Genomic DNA, 17,482 nt, shown 5'->3' with positions numbered 1-17,482 from the left:
GCTAAGCGTCAGTGACACCTGATAGGGCACATTCAAACATACCACTACTTCCTCTGTGACGTAAAAGGATCTCATTGTCCACTAAAAGGGGAACTCTTTAAAAGGCCTTCTATTATTCTAGGAATGAAGAGGAGTAATTAAGCCATCCTACAAAAACTCCCTTCAGAGTGAACAGAACTACTAGGGCGGAGTACTTGTTTCATTGTAACTAACACAAGGGAACAAAACCAGCAGGAAACGTTTCTAAGAATGCCATCTGCAAACATGCATCAAATACTATACGTACTATACATCAAATACTATGCATACTACATGTCAAACGATTTGGCGGCGTTCTGAGCAACAACCATGTCATTACGGTTTCTTAATGAAACCATATATAGTCTTAAATCTGCCGTTCTGCCCCTGAACAGGCAGTTAACCCACTGTTCCTAGGCCGTCATTGAAAATAAGAATTTGTTCTTAACTGACTTGCCTAGTAAAATAAAGGTAAAAAATGTTTTTATCAAATGTAGGGCTTATGTACAAGGCTCTATTCAATAACCCAAGTCCAAACCAGAAGGAAACTATTTGGACCTCCTTCTGTGATTGGCTGTATATCAAATCATGGTCTTAGTCTATATCCACATGAAAACTATGTTAGCCCATTGAGCTAAAGCCTAGGCATTTATCTAGGGGAGCCAACACAGGACCTCAGGTCTTACATCACGTGAGAGAATATTAAATAGTGTTTTACAGTGCACACTACCAAATTAGGTCTTCTTGTTTGGTCATGTATATGTTTTTTTTAACCCCCACCAACCCCCAATATCTAACATGTTGATGTTGAATGAGAAGGGGATCATCAACTCCTACATCTGAGAGCAAAGAAATTGACATTGGTCCCCCTGCTAATATGTCACCTGTTTCTGTGAACGTGCAGGACAGTGACCAACATACTTTTGATCATGTAGTGTATGTGGACACATGCTCGCCGAACATCTCATTCCAAAATCATGAGCATTAATATGGAGTTGATCTCCCCTCTGCTGCTATAACAGCCTCTCCCCTTTTGATGTTGGAACATTGCTGTGGGGGCTTGCTTCCATTCAGCCACAAGAACATTAATGAGGTCAGGCATTCTATTTCATCCCAAAGGTGTCCGGGGGGTTGAGGTTAGGGCTCTGTGCAGGCCTGTCAAGTTCTTCCACACTGATCTCGACAAACCATTTCTGTATGGACCTTGCTTTGTGCACAGGGGCTTTGCCATGCTGAAACAGTAAAGGGCCTTCCCCAATCTGTTGCTACAAAGTTGGAAGCACAGGATCGTCTACAATGTATGCTGTAGTGTTAAGATTTCCCTTCACTGGAACTAAGGGGCCTATCCGGAACCATGAAAAACTGCCCCAGACCATTATTCCTCCTCAACCATACTTTACAGTTGGCACTGTGCATTTGGGCAGTTAGTGTTCTCTTGGCATCCTCCAAACCCAGATTCATCTGTCGGATTGGCAGATGGTGAAGCATGTATCGTCACTCCAGGGAACGCGTTTCCTCTGCTCCAGAGTCCAATGGTGGGGAGCTTTAAACCACTCCAGCCGACCCTTGGCATTGCACATGGTGATCTTAGGTTTGTGTGCGGCTGCTCGGCCATGGAAACCCATTTCATCAAGCTCCTGGCGAACAGTTATTGTGCTGACTTTACTCCCAGGAGCAGTTTGGAACTCGTAGTGAATGTTGCAGCCGAGGACAGATGATTTTTACACACTTCAGCACTCGCCGGTCCTATTCTGTGAGGTGGTGTGGCCTACCACTTGGGTGCTGAGCCATTGTTTCTCTTAGACGCTTCCACTTCAAAACAACAGCACTTACAGTTGACTGGGGCAGCTCTAGCAGGGCAGAAATGTGAACAACTGACTTGTTGGAAATGTGGCATCCTATGAAGGTTCCACTTTAAAAGTAATTTTACTGCCTAAGTGTGTTTATGGAGATTGCATGGCTGTGTGCATGATTTTATACACCTGTCAGCAACGGTGTGGCTGAAATAGCCGAATCCACTCATTTGTAGGGGTGTCCACATACTTTTGTATATATAGTGTATTTGGACAGGAACCTCGGAGGGCTCCAAGCCTCCCCACCCCCGCCACGCGTGGCTGTGTCTCCTAGACAGCAAGCTACAAGTCGGGAAGACAAACGCTAGCGACTTGCGCCAACAAAACTGGGTGGGGGTTGTTTGCGTCTCAACAAAGCTCTAAGATGTTGACGCTAAAGGCCTCTGAGGAATGCAATCAACAGGCAAATAACGGCATTATTAAAGTAACAATCTAGGACAAGGCTATTTAATTTGGTAATGTTCTAGGCTGTCAGCGCACCATGGCGCACCGGCACTTCTGGCACACTTAACATTATTAACATTATTTACATAACATTATTTACATTTGGGGACTATTGTTTGAAAACATGGATATTATTTGGATGACAATATAATACAATAAATGTCCCAAAACAAAGGAAGTCGTTCAGATAGTCATCACAGGACAATGTAACTTTATTTTCATTGTCATCAATTTAAAAAAAATCTCAGTTGTAGAAACACCTACCGGATAGCCCAGGGACAATCCATAAAAGAGCTTCGAGTTGCAATTAGTGGGCAATAGACGGGCCAATGTGCGAAACGGCGAGGATCCTGTGAGGGACTATGCAGATTCCGATATGGAGTTGCCACCCAGTGAGTAACTAGTAATGCTTTTAGTTTTATTCTCCTGAAGTTGAATATTTTCATGGTTTGGCAAAGGACTACCTGAGTTGGCGTTTTATAGCTCTTGTCTGTGTTGATGCGTAGGCCTGAAGAGCGTGCGCTCATCCCAATCGGCTGTATGGCCTTATCGCTTTGCTGAGGGGAGGTAAATACACGTTTTAGTGACTTGCCAAAGCAGTGACGAAAAGCCTGATAGATCGTTGCTCCGGCGAGGAGGCTACTGTAGCCTATATTTGGCTCTGACTGGTAGACGCAGCTACAGCACTAAGCTCCTCACATTCAGCACCTGGAGAATGAGGACCAGTACACTGGGCATGGTTGGGAATTTTTAATGGACCGTTGGCTTTTGCATGTTGAGGAGTGGGTGAACAGATGTTATTATTTCGCGCAATGTGTTTAAACGACACATCATTGCTTTGCGAATGTTCCACAATTCAAGTCGAGGTAAGACCGTTTTCTAATTACTTGGTATGCTCTAAACGAAATAGGCTGCTATAGTCACATTTTCTGGTACAACTAATAAGGAGGCTATACATATTATACAGCCCAAATAATGTGAAGCCGAAAAACTGTCGATGTGCCCTCGGGCAAGGAACGTAACCATAGTCACTCTGAATAAGAGCGTCTGCTAAATGTAAATATCAGCGTTTAAACCACGTTTTGATATTGGCTTTCAAATTATGCTTTCATAAAGGAACTTTAATACAGTAAAAGTAGTTTATTTTCACATCCAGGTTTTGACAGAGAATGGGTCAACTACGTGCGTAAAGTCCCCTATATCTATAGTCTAGTGAGGCGGCGCATGGGCGCTCAATATCTCCGCCGTTCCAGCTCAAATAGTTTGGGATTTTGTGTAGTTTTTTTAAAATACATTTTATTGATTGATCGATTGATTTAACCAGAAGGTACTCATGGTTGACATATGTACAGTACGTTTTTACCCATGACCTTTCCATGAGTACCAATTCAGTAGCCTTGTGTTTAGTGTCATTTACATTTACATTACATTTAAGTCATTTAGCAGACGCTCTTATCCAGAGCGACTTACAAATTGGTGAATTCACCTTCTGACATCCAGTGGAACAGCCACTTTACAATAGTGCATCTAAATCATTTAAGGGGGGGGGGGGTGAGAAGGATTACTTTATCCTATCGTAGGTATTCCTTGAAGAGGTGGGGTTTCAGGTGTCATCTCTGAGATGTCATCTCTGAGATTAGATGATTGAATTGATGGATTGGGGGTAAAGCCCTGCCCTGCAATAGACGGCTCAGTATCCTGTCCAGGGGGTATACTTGTACATCCAGCTGCCTCAAGCTACAGACAGAAACAGGAGAGGGGCTCCTGCCCTATGGGCCGTTCTGGCTCTGACAATGTTACTTCTTACTTATCATGAGTAAGGCGATGGATGTGTTTCCTGTTAGTTAACTGTAGCATGACTGCAATGTTGAGGCAGCAAGGAAGTGACATGCTTCCAGGTAATGCTGATTAATGTTAGAATGGGATGACTTTACATTTCTCAAAGGATGATTGAACAGAAAAAGGATTTCCACAGAGGATGTTCAAGATTCCACCCTTTGACTTTGCATTGCATTGGGAATCCTCACAGGAAATGATGTCATATCAGTGTGACCTGCTTGCTGATTACTCACAACTTTGCACTTTCAGTCTAAGAGTCAGGCTGGCAGTGTAGTAGGTTGTTATACATCATTTACCTGTCACTCTTCCCAATTGGATTGAAGTGTTGAGATCACCTTGAGAATGAACCAATGTCATGTAGAAGTAATTTGATTTATTAAACGTCAAGAGTAGGAATGAAATCGTTTCAAAAGAGAGCATCACTGACAGCTCGGTGACCTTTGAGAGATTCATCTGCCGCTCTGTCTCTGGTGATTGCCAAGGTTTACCATCAGTGCACAGCGCAGAACTAGACCCTAGAATGGCAAAAAAATAGAAGTCAAATCTTGGCATTTGATGCTGCTGGCATTGGTTCTGTTACCTTTCACTTTGGCCAGCTTCCTGGACTCCAGAGTCCCTGTGCTCAGCACGTGACTGGCAGGCAGGCAGAGTAGTCTATGGGTCAGCATTGCAGAGTCAGTCAGTGAGGTAGTCTGGGAGTGAGTGAGTGCATAGGGAGGACACGCAATCAGTCTCACACGTAGGCCATGGCAAAGGTCGGAGGGTCACACTAATCAACTTTTTAAACATAGTGATTGAAAAGTGTGGAATTCAGACATTCAACCCTAGAGGAGGTCAGTTATGAGGTTGGCTATGCTGCTCTTTCCAAACCACCTACAACCTCTCAGACTGGAATGGGGTGTAAGGTTATATGAGTGTAATCCATACTTTTGTTTGTCTTGTCATTACATGTCCCTAAGTACCACCCACGCACAAACACACACACTCAAACACACACACTGCTGCAGCTGGCCTAATTTCTTAGTCTCCAAAGGCCAGTGTGGGGTTCCAGTATGTGACACAGATAATCAGCATTACTTTAGAAGCATGCGACCATATCACCGCAGCCCATGATTATAGCTGACTTAGTTATGACTAGGGTTGCAAAGCTACCGGTAGTTTACCAAAGTTATCAGAACCTTTAGTAGTTTTGGTAATTAACAGAAAATCTATGGCATCTGTTGTAACTTCGGTAGTTTATACTTGATTTACTTAAAAAAAAAAATCATATATAGCATTCATTTTTTATATCAGACCATGTTTTCCATACGTTTCTAATAGATGGACAATGTGGTTATTCATAAAACATAAAAACACACTTTTATTTATAAAATAAATAAAAGTGTGTTAAAAAAACAATACGCTGAAACCCTCATATTAAACACCAACGGTATTCACTAAATTGATGGGATAATGTTTTATAGCTTTGTCATTCAAGTTGTTTGAAAATCATCTTATAAAATGATTCAACATACACTGAACAATAATATAAATGCAACTTGTATAGTGTTGGACCCATGTTTAATGAGCTGAAATAAAATATTCCACACAACGCACAAAAAGTATATTTCTCTAAAATGTTGTGCACATTGTTTACATCCCTGTTGGTGAGCATTTCTCCTTTGCCAAGATAATCCATTCACCTGACAGGTGTGGCATATCACGAAGCTGATTAAACAGCATGATCATTACACAGGTGCACCTTGTGCTGGGGACAATAAAAGGCCACTCTAAACTGTGCGTTTTTTTGTCACACAACACAAAGTTTTGAGGGAGCACACAATTGGCTTGCTAATTTAATGTTAATTTATCTACCATAAGCCGCCTCCAACATAGTTTAGAGAATTTGGCAGTACGTCCAACCAGCCTCACACCCGCCGAAGACGTGTATGGTGTCATGTGGGCGAGCGGCTTGCTGATGTCAACGTTGTGAACAAGTGTCCGGCCTAATGCACCGCCCCACGTCGCAAGGATCTGTGCACAATTCTTGGAAGCTGAAAATGTCCCAGTTTTTCCATGGCCTACACACTCACTAAACATGTCATCCATTAAGCATGTATGGGATGCTCTGGATTGACGTGTATGCCAGCGTTTTCCAGTTCCCGCCAATGTCCAGCAACTTCGCACAACCATTGAAGAGGAGTGGGACAACATTCCACAGGCCACAATCAGCAGCCTGATTATCTCTATGCGAAGGAGAGGGGTCGCGCTGCATGAGGCAAATGGTGTCACACCAGATTCTGACTGGTTTTCTGATCCACACCCCTACCTCTTTTTTTTAAGGTCTCTGTGGCCAAGAGATGCATATCTGTATTCCCAGTCATATGAAATCCATAGATTAGGGCCTAATTAATTTATTTCAATTGACTGATTTCCTGATATGAACTGTAACACAGTAAATCTGTTGAAATGTTCATGGTGCATTTATATTTTGTTCAGTATATTTTAGATTTGAGGCCACACAAAGAACCAGAGACAATTACAGATCTCCAAAAGAACCACTAGATGTCTTGTAATAGATTACATATATAAATTCTGGTATTTTACTGGTAAATGTAGAAAGTTCCCAGTAATATACCCTCCCTAAGTATGACACAGACAACAACACAGACAGACAACATAAAGGGGTTTTATGTACACAGGGTGAAGACCCTGAGAGAGGGTTAGAAGGGGCATTTCCTCTTTGACCCTTAAAAGGGATCTCTGTGAGTCCTCTTCGTCCTCCCCGCAGCCAACATTGTTTTTTAAAAACATCAATGGGCTAAGAACATCTTTTGTTATCTGAGTTTAAAAAAAATCTTGGATGATAAGCCAACTTTCTATGTTTAGACCACTAAAGGCTAAACCCAAATAATTGGCAAACATTTGACTCAACTTTGCAGAATGGTTTTGGGGAAACGGCTGCGGAGGCTACCAGTGATCAGCCTGACGCGAGGCAGCCTTGGAGAGCAGTCTGTAATCTGTAGCATTTTACTGCGTCATACAGTCAGGCTGCAGTGAAAGAGGTCATTCACATGATGTCCATATTATGGATCCCCATTAGCTGTTGCTTTGGCAGCAGCTACTCTTCCTGGGATCCAGCAAAATGAAGGCAGTTATATGACCTGAACAACTCCATTGAACAGTCATGTGTAACACATAGGGTTTACCACAAGTATTATGGAACAGTTTGCTGAACGTGTGGAAAGGCCGGGGGTGTATTCATTCCCACTAATCTTTTGATAAACATTTCTTAAACGTAAGCAAACAGAACGAAACGGGGAGGGACTTACCTGATTTGCCCAATACAAACTCTAATTTTTCTCTGTTTGCTTCCATTTGGTTCTTAAACGGTAAACGATTTCCATAATGCATACATCACTGTTGAGCCCATTTTTACCAGGCTGTCACTAGAAATACCACAAAACGCATACACTTTAAGAACACACGAGCCAATATACGTGAAGCTCAGGAATACATAGACGACAGATTTCCACAAAAGCACTGTTATGTGCTGTGTACAGTAGCATTGTGCTGGAATACTAGCCACTCTGTGTGTCCACGACCATGTCTGATCTCATGTTCTAGATGACGGATCACAAGTAACCTTGATCCATTGCGTTAGCTTGCAGGTCAAGAATACCTAGTAACACCTAATTCAAACAGTTATTCTTCTACAGTGTAAATTAAATCATCTTAGCCTGAATAGAAAAACACTAGTTTGTCTTGAGTGAAGAGGCAAGCAGTGGAGAACATAGTTACAGTAGTGTGCTGAGAGGCACATCCCGTGCTACAGCAGCACGGTCAGAGCTAGAAAGAGCAGTTCAGACATCAGAGTATGGGTTTGACTTAGGGGTAGCTCCTGTGACTGGGTGGTTAGTATGTTACTCCTAGGTTAAAAGGGGGTTTGCAAAGGACCAGGGGATGGGCTCAAAACATGGGGCAAGGAGATGGAGGAGGGGATGCTACAGAGGATGGGAGGCAGGGAAAAGGGATTCAACTTGGGACAGATGGATGTAAACAGAATTGGGAGAGACTACTAGAACCAGAGAGGTCTGGGTAGAGAGAGGATGACACCTACATGCATAGGCTAGCATACATAGCTCCAAGCCAATGGCATGTATTTAATGACAGTTTAAAAGCCTGAATACAGCTATTCATTCATTGGCATATATATATGAAGAAAGACATTCTTTGCATCAGTATTAGTAGTGTTGGAGCTCCTTGTGTAGCGATGCAGCATGCAATATGAATCCCTGCTAAAATGCAGGTTAAATAATATCCAAAGTCCCCCTTGTGGTCAATACTAGTACCAGAGCATGATTGCATTTGACTCACCCAAATACAGACATATGTAGTCTATATATAATTAGTCAGCCTTGCTCAAATCCACCCTTACCCCTTTGATAACATGTTTTCCATATTGCTTATGGGTTAAGCTACAGATTGTTTAATTGGTTATGGCTGATAATGGTATGGACTGTTGACAGTATGTTTGCTGAAGCCCCTCTGTGTGTGTGTGTGTGTGTGTGTGTGTGTGTGTGTGTGTGTGTGTGTGTGTGTGTGTGTGTGTGTGTGTGTGTGTGTGTGTGTGTGTAGGACTCTTTACGTTGCTGCTGATGCTGTTGGAGTGGACCAGACCAGGCCTACCGTCCCCCCTGCGGCCGATCTGTGACCTGCGGGTCCTAAAACACTTCATTGAAGAGGCCAGAGATGCCCAAGCAGCCATGGTGAGAGACACACCACATCCATGTCTGGTCTGGTCTGAGCCCTTATTAATAAATCGTCTAAAAGTAGGAGTGCTTATCTGGGATCACGGCCCCTTCCCCCTTTTCAATTCTTTATAATCTTATGGCTCAGACACACCCATAGCTTTTGCTGGCCGAGAGTACTCTGAATATCATTTGTGAACTGAGTGTGCACCGATTTTACATGTAGAGTCGCATGAAAAATAACGGCAGTCGGACCTCTACAGCAGGTGGTCCCTAAAACACAGCGCGAACACTAGGCAGACGAACGCGAGATCCACATCCGGTGCGATTTGTGTGAGCTTTAAGAGAAAAACTGATCCTTGATCAGCATTCATATTCACCCTTTATGAATACGGGCCCTGGCCATGAACTGGTGCTATTTACAGTGATTGTCACGGTGTTAGTTACATTTCATCTCACACATCTCTGATTTTCTATCCATTTTTCCTTGCCCCGTTTCTTTTCTCCATCCGTCCCCCGCTCCCTCCCTCAGCTGACTTGTAAAGAAGGATGTGGTCTTCCAGAGGCCGTCACTGTTCCCCAAACCAAAGTAGACTTCAGCATCTGGGAGAGGAAAAATGTAAGTAACAACAGTCTGCCTCTCTCCCCAAGAAGAAGAACCAGTCTACCTAAGAATGTGCTCTACCGTTATCAGATCAGCAATATATCCTGTTAACTCATTGCAGAGCCACATAGAGAGAGTTTGGCCATTGAGGTTTCAACCTAAATCACATGGCTCTGGTCAACTGGGCAACTATGTCTCTCTCTGTGTGTTTTTGTAGGCACTGGAGCAAGCTCAGGAGGTACAGACTGGCCTGTGGCTGTTAAACCAGGCCATTGGCTCGCTACGAGCCTCCGTCACCAACACAGAGTTGCAAAGCCACATAGACAACAGCCTCATAAACATCTTCAGAATAGGAAAGGTGCTGCGCAGCCTCAACATCCAGGTAAGCCAGGTCAGGGAATCAAAGTGCAAGGGCTTGTGGAAGTTGCTATTGCAGACAAGCATAGGAATGCATAGGAATGAAAGGTCACTATCTTAAGTTCACTTTGGGCCCTGTCCAGATGCATTCCTAGAGACACGCAATGTTTAACCTGAATGACCCAGTTACTACTATTCCCACACGGTGGCTGGAGCTTGCTGCTGATGGATAGTTGTGTCATGCTGACTGTACGCTCTTTGGAGAAAAAAGGTGTTATCTAGAGCCTAAAAGGGTTCTTCGGCTGTCCCCATAGGATAATTCTTTGAAGAACCTCTTTTGGTTCCAGGTAGAACTCATTTCCACAGAGAGTTCCACATGGAATCCAAAAGGTTTCCACATGGAACCAAAAAGGGTTCTCCCATGGGGACAGCCAAAAACCCCTTTTGGAACCTGCTTTTCTAAGAGCATAAGGGACTGTTAGGTAGAGAAATTCAGAGAATCCTCTCGGGGGCGGTGGTTCTTAGATAGTAGCAGAAATGACGACAAACACACTCACATCCACCAGTGAGGTGGGGCACTAACAGGCAGGCAGAGTTTACTGGGTACACGCCAAGGCCATGGAAAGACTAAATGAGCTCCAGTCATTCCATCTGTGCTTTCAGGCTCAAGGGTTACTGCAGAGCTTTCATAGTATAGACATCAAACAAACAGCTCTCTAGGCTTGTACCTGTATGAAATACTGCTGATATTCCTTCATCAATGGGATATTGTTTTTAAATCTTTCCATCCAGTCTAGTGTCTAGTGTAGTGTGTCATTTTTTAAATATTGATTTCATGGTTGTGTTCATCAGGATACACCGTGGCGAAATGTTGTACAACGGAAAAAGAAAACAAGTGCATCTTGGACAAGTTCAAATGGAATCTCCCCGTTTCACGCCGTTCCTGACAGTTTTCTTCTGGTTTTTGCCAAGTGAACAAAACCCAGTAGGCTACTCCATTTTGTGTATGCTGACCAGGCTTGGGCGATATACCGTATACTGGGGTATTTTGACATACCGACGGCGGGCTCCGGTAGTGCGTGTTATGTTACTTCTTATAACTAAATTAACTATCTAAGATATGCCAAATAAATGATATCCAACTCAGGGCTCCAGCTATGCATTTGGTTTGCTAACTTGCTAGCTAAGTGGCTAGATGGCAAGATCAAGGTTATTGGTTACAGCAGAGACCATCAATCCCCTCCTGGATTAAGATCCATGTTGCCTAAATAAATTTTGTGTGTAAAAAAAAAATACATATTTTTTTTAAGAAGGAGCGCCCCTTGTGTGTACATCCGGTAATACCATATACCCCAGTATGGTACAGAAACGATATGATGGTAGGAACATCTAGATACCGTCCAACTCTAATACTGACATATTTCTTCTCCTGTCTTCCTGTCAGGAGTGCAACCCTCCATCAGGAGGAGGGTCTGGAGGAGAGGAGACATGGCGGGTGTCGTCTGCTTCAGAGCTGCTTCAGGTCCACGTCAACTTCCTGCGAGGCAAGCTGCAGCTCTTGCTGTCCAACGCGCCCATCTGCCACTAGGGCGGCAGCTGATTGGGGCTCTCCGAGACAGGGCCAAGTTGATTGGAGCTTCCCGAGGCAGGGGGTGGGATCTGACACTATTGACCCTGCTTGTTGCCAGGTAGAACTCTAAAAGATGAGTGGGTGGACCAGATCTTCACAGGAGAGAATTAAGCTATATGGACAGAACAGTTCCTATTGGACTTTAAAAGGAAAAGAGCAGGTAGCACCTTGAACATGGAGATGAGGGAAGTATGTGGTTAAGAAATCACACACCGAAAAGGAATGGGGCCTACAGAATACACAGCTTCACAGCTCTTTAATGGGCACCCTTCAGCACTTTGTGTGTGTCTGTATGTCTTTTAGCATGAGTGTGATTCTGTGGCCCCTACTGCAATGGAATGTGACTTCTCATCGCCAAGCCTGCGTAATCGACGCAGATTGCACATGACGACACCTTGTTGGAGTTCTACTCAACTGTCATTGACTGCCTATCAAATACCAGAATGAGGGGGCCTAGCCTGTACCACAAACTCTTCAAACACCACCTGCCTCGTTCTTAACACAAAACACTTCTCCAACTGCTGTCTATCAGTGTCCTCATATGTATTATATATTGCTAATGTAATTACTTATTTATAGAGATCTATATTTTTACTTTTAAGCTCCAGTTACTGTCATGACTATAGTAGTATGAGAGATATACTGTAACTAGGAGCTAGAGACCACAGTTGAGCTCTAACGATTGACCATAATTACTGTATACAACCACTGAACATTGTTGTTAAGATATTTGTACAAGTCAATATCCAACTGTTCACTGTTTGTCACCCTTTGTAGAAGAAATGATCTTTGTGTTTGTATGTACTGTATGTGTGAGAGAGTACCTGTTTGAATGAGTTTTATACAACTCCTTATAACCCTATTGAATGGACGAGAAGGGGAAGAAACAGAAGCAGAGGTTCTGTTGGTTGAAGGAGGAAAAGATTGAGCGGAAGAGGGAGAGGGGGCTTACGTGAGAACTCCGAAGCTATGCTGTGATTATCAGTGTCTGGTTTATGCACACCAGCACCCAAATAGAGCTTCGACGCAGACAGCATGACTGCCAGGAAAAATATTGATTGGTTCTCATGATGAACATCCTGCATGCCTCTCTCTCGCCTTCATTCAAGCAGCAGCCAATCAAGCGCAATCCTGGGAACCTTTGGAGTCGCTGACGTTGGGGATTCTTCCAATGTCGGGATTAGTGTTTTTCTCCTGTGTTTTGTTTCCCGTATTAAAAGTCTTGCAGTCACAGTGCAGATGTTTGTACATGTTTTTTCCTGTTTGTTTCAGATGTTTTGTCCCTTCTATTACACTGCCATTTGGTATTTAAATACAAAATATTATTCTTAGATTAAAAGGATGGACGAAAACAATGTAAGAGGAAGTTTGTCTGTGTGATAAGTGCCTCTCTTTTAAAGTCCAGATATATCTGGTGTTGAAAGAAAGCCTTGTTTTGGGGTTGCATACTTAGCAACAGTTCAAATGAATTCAGGTAGAAAACATGGGTATTGTTAAATTTCAAACTCAAATCACGGTTCAATAGTTTCACATACCTAAAACATGCATTGTGCAAATGAAGCATTCTATTGTCACCTAGTGGAAATTCACTGTTACTATACCTGAAAAAATGACTGGATTATAGTTTTGCACTTTAATGTTTTATTAAATAAACCAGTACTATTCTCAATCTATTTTATGGCACATAAAAAAAACTAGATTGAAAATATACAATAAATACTGTATATACATGTTCAAATACTGAAAAACAAAATGTGGCCAAAGTCAAATAAAAAAATAACGTTTATTGAATCTTCCACAGAGCTAGATTTCAATGTATGGAATCGGTAGGTAAAACATATGATTGGCATGCCTCATGCCCAGACTTAGTTTGTAAACTTCAATTTGACCAGAAATGACTGAAGTATTACTTATTTCCCATGGTCAAATAATATTCAGTGTTACCACAAGAAACAAAAAACGTAACAAATACATTTAATGAAAGATTCAAATCCACATCCTTTTCAGAGATTAAACATATTCCCACATGGGGAACAGGTGTATTGTAGCTTGTATGAGTTGGTCTTAGTCTGGTCTGTCCCATTTCCTATGGGAGTTTGTTTCAGGCAGTAAGGGATTGTCTGGAAATGACGATGCCATGAAACAACACACTCTTGATACCGACAAATGCACTGCTCTGACTGACATCATGCATGACAAAATATGTAACAAAACTGAGAAAGAGATTCCAATAGTGGATAGATCATTATCCCTGCATCTAAACAACACTATCAGTCTCAGCCACTGCAGGTGGATGGAATAGGTGTAACCCTGATATGACTCGACTCCATCAGTAGGATATTACAGACAACACATCAATGGAGGTAGTTAGCCATATCCAAGCTAGGGACGATAGTTGTGGTTCGGGTCACTGTGAGTCTGGGTAGAACACTTTGATATGAATAGCAGAGTTATTCCGGGAGCGCGCCATGGGTTCCCCCGCCTCGTCAGGATCCTCAGGCTCCATATCGTCCAGCAGCTCCACTGTGGACGTGTTGGCTGCCAGCTGTAGCGCCCCCTGGCTACTGGCCTGGAGCTGCAGGGCAATGTTGATGGCCCTGTTGATGGCCAGGCCCAGACCGTGGACACGAATCTCTCCTTGGCCTCCTCCTTCGAGCAGCTTTTGGCAGCGGGCCAACTGGGCCCGGAAGTCTGTCTTCATGTTGACGTACACGTCGTTGCGGCACTTGGGCAGCTTCCTGGGGAGACGCTTGCGTAGGGTGTACTCTATAGGGTCCATCATCACCCCTGTGCCGCTGCCGTCGGCTGGGGGCATGATGATGCCAGGGGGTGTCTGGGGGATGGAGGCGGAGATAAGGCTGCGTGGTTCTGCCATTACAAGTGAGTCAGAGACAGGGAAGGGTGAGATGGAGCACTGCAGTAAAGCAAAAACAACAGGAAATGTCAATGACAAGAATGGACAACCAACACAAATTGTTATCCTTTATTTAACTAGGCAAGTCATTTAAGAACAAATTCTGATTTACAATGACGGCCTACACAATCATCTTTCATACAGCACATATACTGCTTAGCCATACTACTTTAGGTTCAAATAATGTATATAATAGCAAAATAAAAAATAAATGAACACATAGTTATGCCACTGACGTCATGAAATACCACTACCGGGGGGAGGTCTATATGGATTTAAAGTTAGGTAGCTGGCTAGCTAGATTAGAATTTAATGTAATTTAGCCGCTACACTCTCTTTGCAAAAATGTGTCACTCCAAACTAATTTAGTTAACATTCTGACAATATTAGAAAGTGAAAGCAATCCGACTGTACCTCCAACTACTGTTTGCAACCAAATTATTCTTGTTTTTTTCTATCTTGCTGGATGGAGACTTTCAACCTGACTATGAACGTCCGGAAACACAGACGTGCCCCGGAAGTAATCAAATGATAATGACAACGTTCTCCTCCAACAAGGAATTATTTTAAGTCATATTGCGCCACCCTTTGACTGCTCGAGAAATTAAAACAACGTTGCAGTCTGACCAGAGTGACTTTTCAAATCAAATGGTTCGACAGAATCGCCGCGATAGTATCTGTTACAAACTTGCAGGCGCAGTCCCCCATGTAAACATTACACGTGCAGAGTATAGCCTAGGCAGCGGATAGTGCCGCAGATCTATCGCTCACTGTCGGCTTCCTAGGCTACGCACAGTGCGGTCTTTCGTATGTGGATCGATTACAGACCCACTACAACCACTTGCGAGCACTCAAAATATACATTATTAGCTTCAACTAAATTGCTAAGAATTATACATGCTGTGTATGCTAAGTTATACATGTTGTGCGAACGGGGTGATTAATCTTAAAGTAGTATACCGATATACCTAAACACTGGCCAACAACCACTAGTAACGCAAGTCAATGTATAGTCACGTGGTGCGAATAGAACGGCCATCTTTCTCTGAAAACACAAACAACAAGAGTAGCGAGCCGACAAGACATCAACACGCAGTGACTGTAGGAGGGGGGAAATAATAAATACAATATTTTTAATCATTCACAAAATATTGAATGAATGAAGATTGTACACAAAAATAACGTATTTGAAAAATAATCAACATTGCTTCAGTAAGGTAAGCTATGGTTGTTATTGTCACAGCTAGCTGGTTTGCTAGCCACTGGCAAATCACTTAAATATGAGAGGGCACACGCAAACACAAGTCGAATGCCTAGCTAAATTCTCTTGTTTAAGAAGATAGAGCTGTGAGCGAGCCGTTGTATAATGTGTATCGGTTACCATTGCTGTTTTATTGGTTTGTTTTGCTCAGGTTGTTGAAGGCCAAAGCAAGCAGCGAGGTAACGTTAGTTGTAGCTTGGGCGGCGGATTGGCGAGGGGGGAGCGCGATTAACACACGGCGGGCACTCCGCCCCTCTTCGCCATATCTCGTGTCATTTGAACCTTGGATGTAAACCCAAGGCCTTACACGGCTAAAGATACACATTGTAAATGTTATGTAATCTAAATATGATTAGTTGGATTAATCAGTGTTCATTGATAAATTACCCAGGTATTTAACATTTTAGCTAAAATCGATTGTCCTGTTCATTTTCAAATGGCGTTTTTGACTCGAGCCTTGTTAGCGTTACTTCATGGCCCAACAACGCCGGTAATGTTAGCTAACTAGTTGCTACTCGAATTCCAAACAAGCGGGATACTGTAGTACTCAATCAAGTAATTTCCACAATGGTTAAACTTTAAGGAAAACTATTTATAAATAATCTGACATTAAAGGCAGTAACAAGCTGATATTATCACTATATTTTGCTTAAAATAACACCGGAATCCTGTTAGGTAATTGTCGTTACAGAACCAACCAATCGGACACCGGTTGGCCATGTTGTTTACTGTAGGCTAATATTGGACGGATTCGATTATTCTGAGCCGCGGGGCACTAGTATACGGTCCGTGACTTGAACTGGCAAACGCGGTGTGGGTGGAGCGCCCTCTTAACTCAAACAGTGAGGGGGTTCGATTAATCTCGCCGGGGTGGCCGTGTAGGCATATTTTGCATCGGCTGAAAGCTGATTAAATTCGATTTGGAACCGGACTGCCTCCTGGGCGTTAGTCAGGTGCCCATATCAAAGCCCATGGTGAAATCTGCTCAAAACGAAACCGACGTAATTAAGCGCGTGTAGTAATTAATATGATTCTGTGTTCATGTGCAAAAGTCCACCTATGCATAACTGGGCATCTCTATGAAGAGGAGAAGCCATCAAATTAGAATCACCTGATAAGATTGCCGTAGTCTGAGGGTTTAGCACAGTCTGAATTCTAATTCTATGGGGACAGCACTACAAGCCCATAGCCTAGGTGTCTGACTGTTGGTTGTCTGTTTTTTACCACAAAGCCTGGGGTTGGCATTCTGTTCCTTGAATATTGTTGTTGGCATTGTGTTTTCAGGTTCTGTCTCCAACTGGTGCCGGTTTTTTTGTAAGAGTGTGACATCATAATTGTATTAGTCGCTGGGGCTCAATTTCTGTGAAAATGGAACCCTTTTGACTAAGTTAGTTATTATTGACGGCAAAGGTCTTGCCCTGTTGATTATTAATTTGTGTGAGGAAAAAAATACACAAAGGAACACAGATGCATGCTCAGGGTGGAAGGCCAGAGTACAGTAGCTGGGGTGTACAGTAGCTGTGCATCGTTTTCCACAAGTTTGCCTACAACTCCTGCACCTGCAGAAAGTACCTAGATGTGAGTATGTTCTTGAGCTAGAGTACAGTAGCTATCATATTATACAAAAAAATAAATTCTGAAAATTCCAAATCCTTTAAGAAGTTTACCAATCAACACTCAAACACCAGCCACGAACTATGTGTTTACAATACTGCGTTGGTAATAGAGCCTCATTTGTTTGACCGCAACTTCCGGGGTAGCTTGCTTTAGCTTGGTACCTAGCTAGCACCATTGCAACCAGCCTGAAAACAATGACCAGTAAAAACTGCAGT

At 42.9% G+C, this 17,482-nt stretch overlaps 3 protein-coding genes across 7 annotated transcripts in view; 2 read left to right on the top strand and 1 right to left on the bottom strand.

Annotated features, from left to right (window-relative positions):
• Positions 1 to 2,631: 2,631 nt before the first annotated feature.
• Positions 2,632 to 12,708, top strand: LOC135509936 (erythropoietin-like). Of its 2 annotated transcripts, none has more exons than XM_064930754.1 (5): positions 2,632 to 2,707; positions 8,772 to 8,902; positions 9,417 to 9,503; positions 9,706 to 9,870; positions 11,290 to 12,708. In XM_064930754.1, exons 1-5 carry the CDS (start codon positions 2,692 to 2,694, stop codon positions 11,431 to 11,433), a joined length of 543 nt encoding a protein of 180 aa, XP_064786826.1. In that variant the 5' UTR covers positions 2,632 to 2,691; the 3' UTR covers positions 11,434 to 12,708. The 2 variants fall into 2 exon arrangements, with proteins under 2 accessions (XP_064786826.1, XP_064786825.1); XM_064930753.1 differs by lacking the exon at positions 2,632 to 2,707 and adding an exon at positions 2,856 to 3,181.
• Positions 12,709 to 13,239: 531 nt separating this feature from the next.
• Positions 13,240 to 15,926, bottom strand: LOC135510519 (ribonuclease P protein subunit p20-like). 2 transcript variants are annotated; one of them, XM_064931520.1, is made up of 2 exons: positions 15,771 to 15,926; positions 13,240 to 14,389 (listed from the first exon to the last, which is right to left on the bottom strand). In XM_064931520.1, exons 1-2 carry the CDS (start codon positions 15,771 to 15,773, stop codon positions 13,883 to 13,885), a joined length of 510 nt encoding a protein of 169 aa, XP_064787592.1. In that variant the 5' UTR covers positions 15,774 to 15,926; the 3' UTR covers positions 13,240 to 13,882. The 2 variants fall into 2 exon arrangements, with proteins under 2 accessions (XP_064787592.1, XP_064787594.1); XM_064931522.1 differs by lacking the exon at positions 15,771 to 15,926 and adding an exon at positions 14,804 to 14,892.
• The window catches only part of LOC135510518 (GRB10-interacting GYF protein 1-like), a 32,307-nt gene continuing 30,022 nt past the window's right edge, over positions 15,198 to 17,482 (top strand). For 2 of the 3 annotated variants that reach the window (XR_010451129.1, XR_010451128.1), the window contains exon 1: positions 15,198 to 15,606. The gene's annotated coding sequence lies outside the window, so the exon portion shown is untranslated. The remainder of the gene's footprint in view (positions 15,607 to 17,482) is intronic. The other variant, XM_064931519.1, reaches the window with a different exon arrangement.

This window comes from Oncorhynchus masou, chromosome 23 (genome assembly GCF_036934945.1).
Source record: "Oncorhynchus masou masou isolate Uvic2021 chromosome 23, UVic_Omas_1.1, whole genome shotgun sequence".
Taxonomy (NCBI): Eukaryota; Metazoa; Chordata; class Actinopteri; order Salmoniformes; family Salmonidae; genus Oncorhynchus; species Oncorhynchus masou.
Note: the sequence above shows the minus strand (reverse complement) of the source record. Positions and strands in the feature narration are given on the sequence as shown.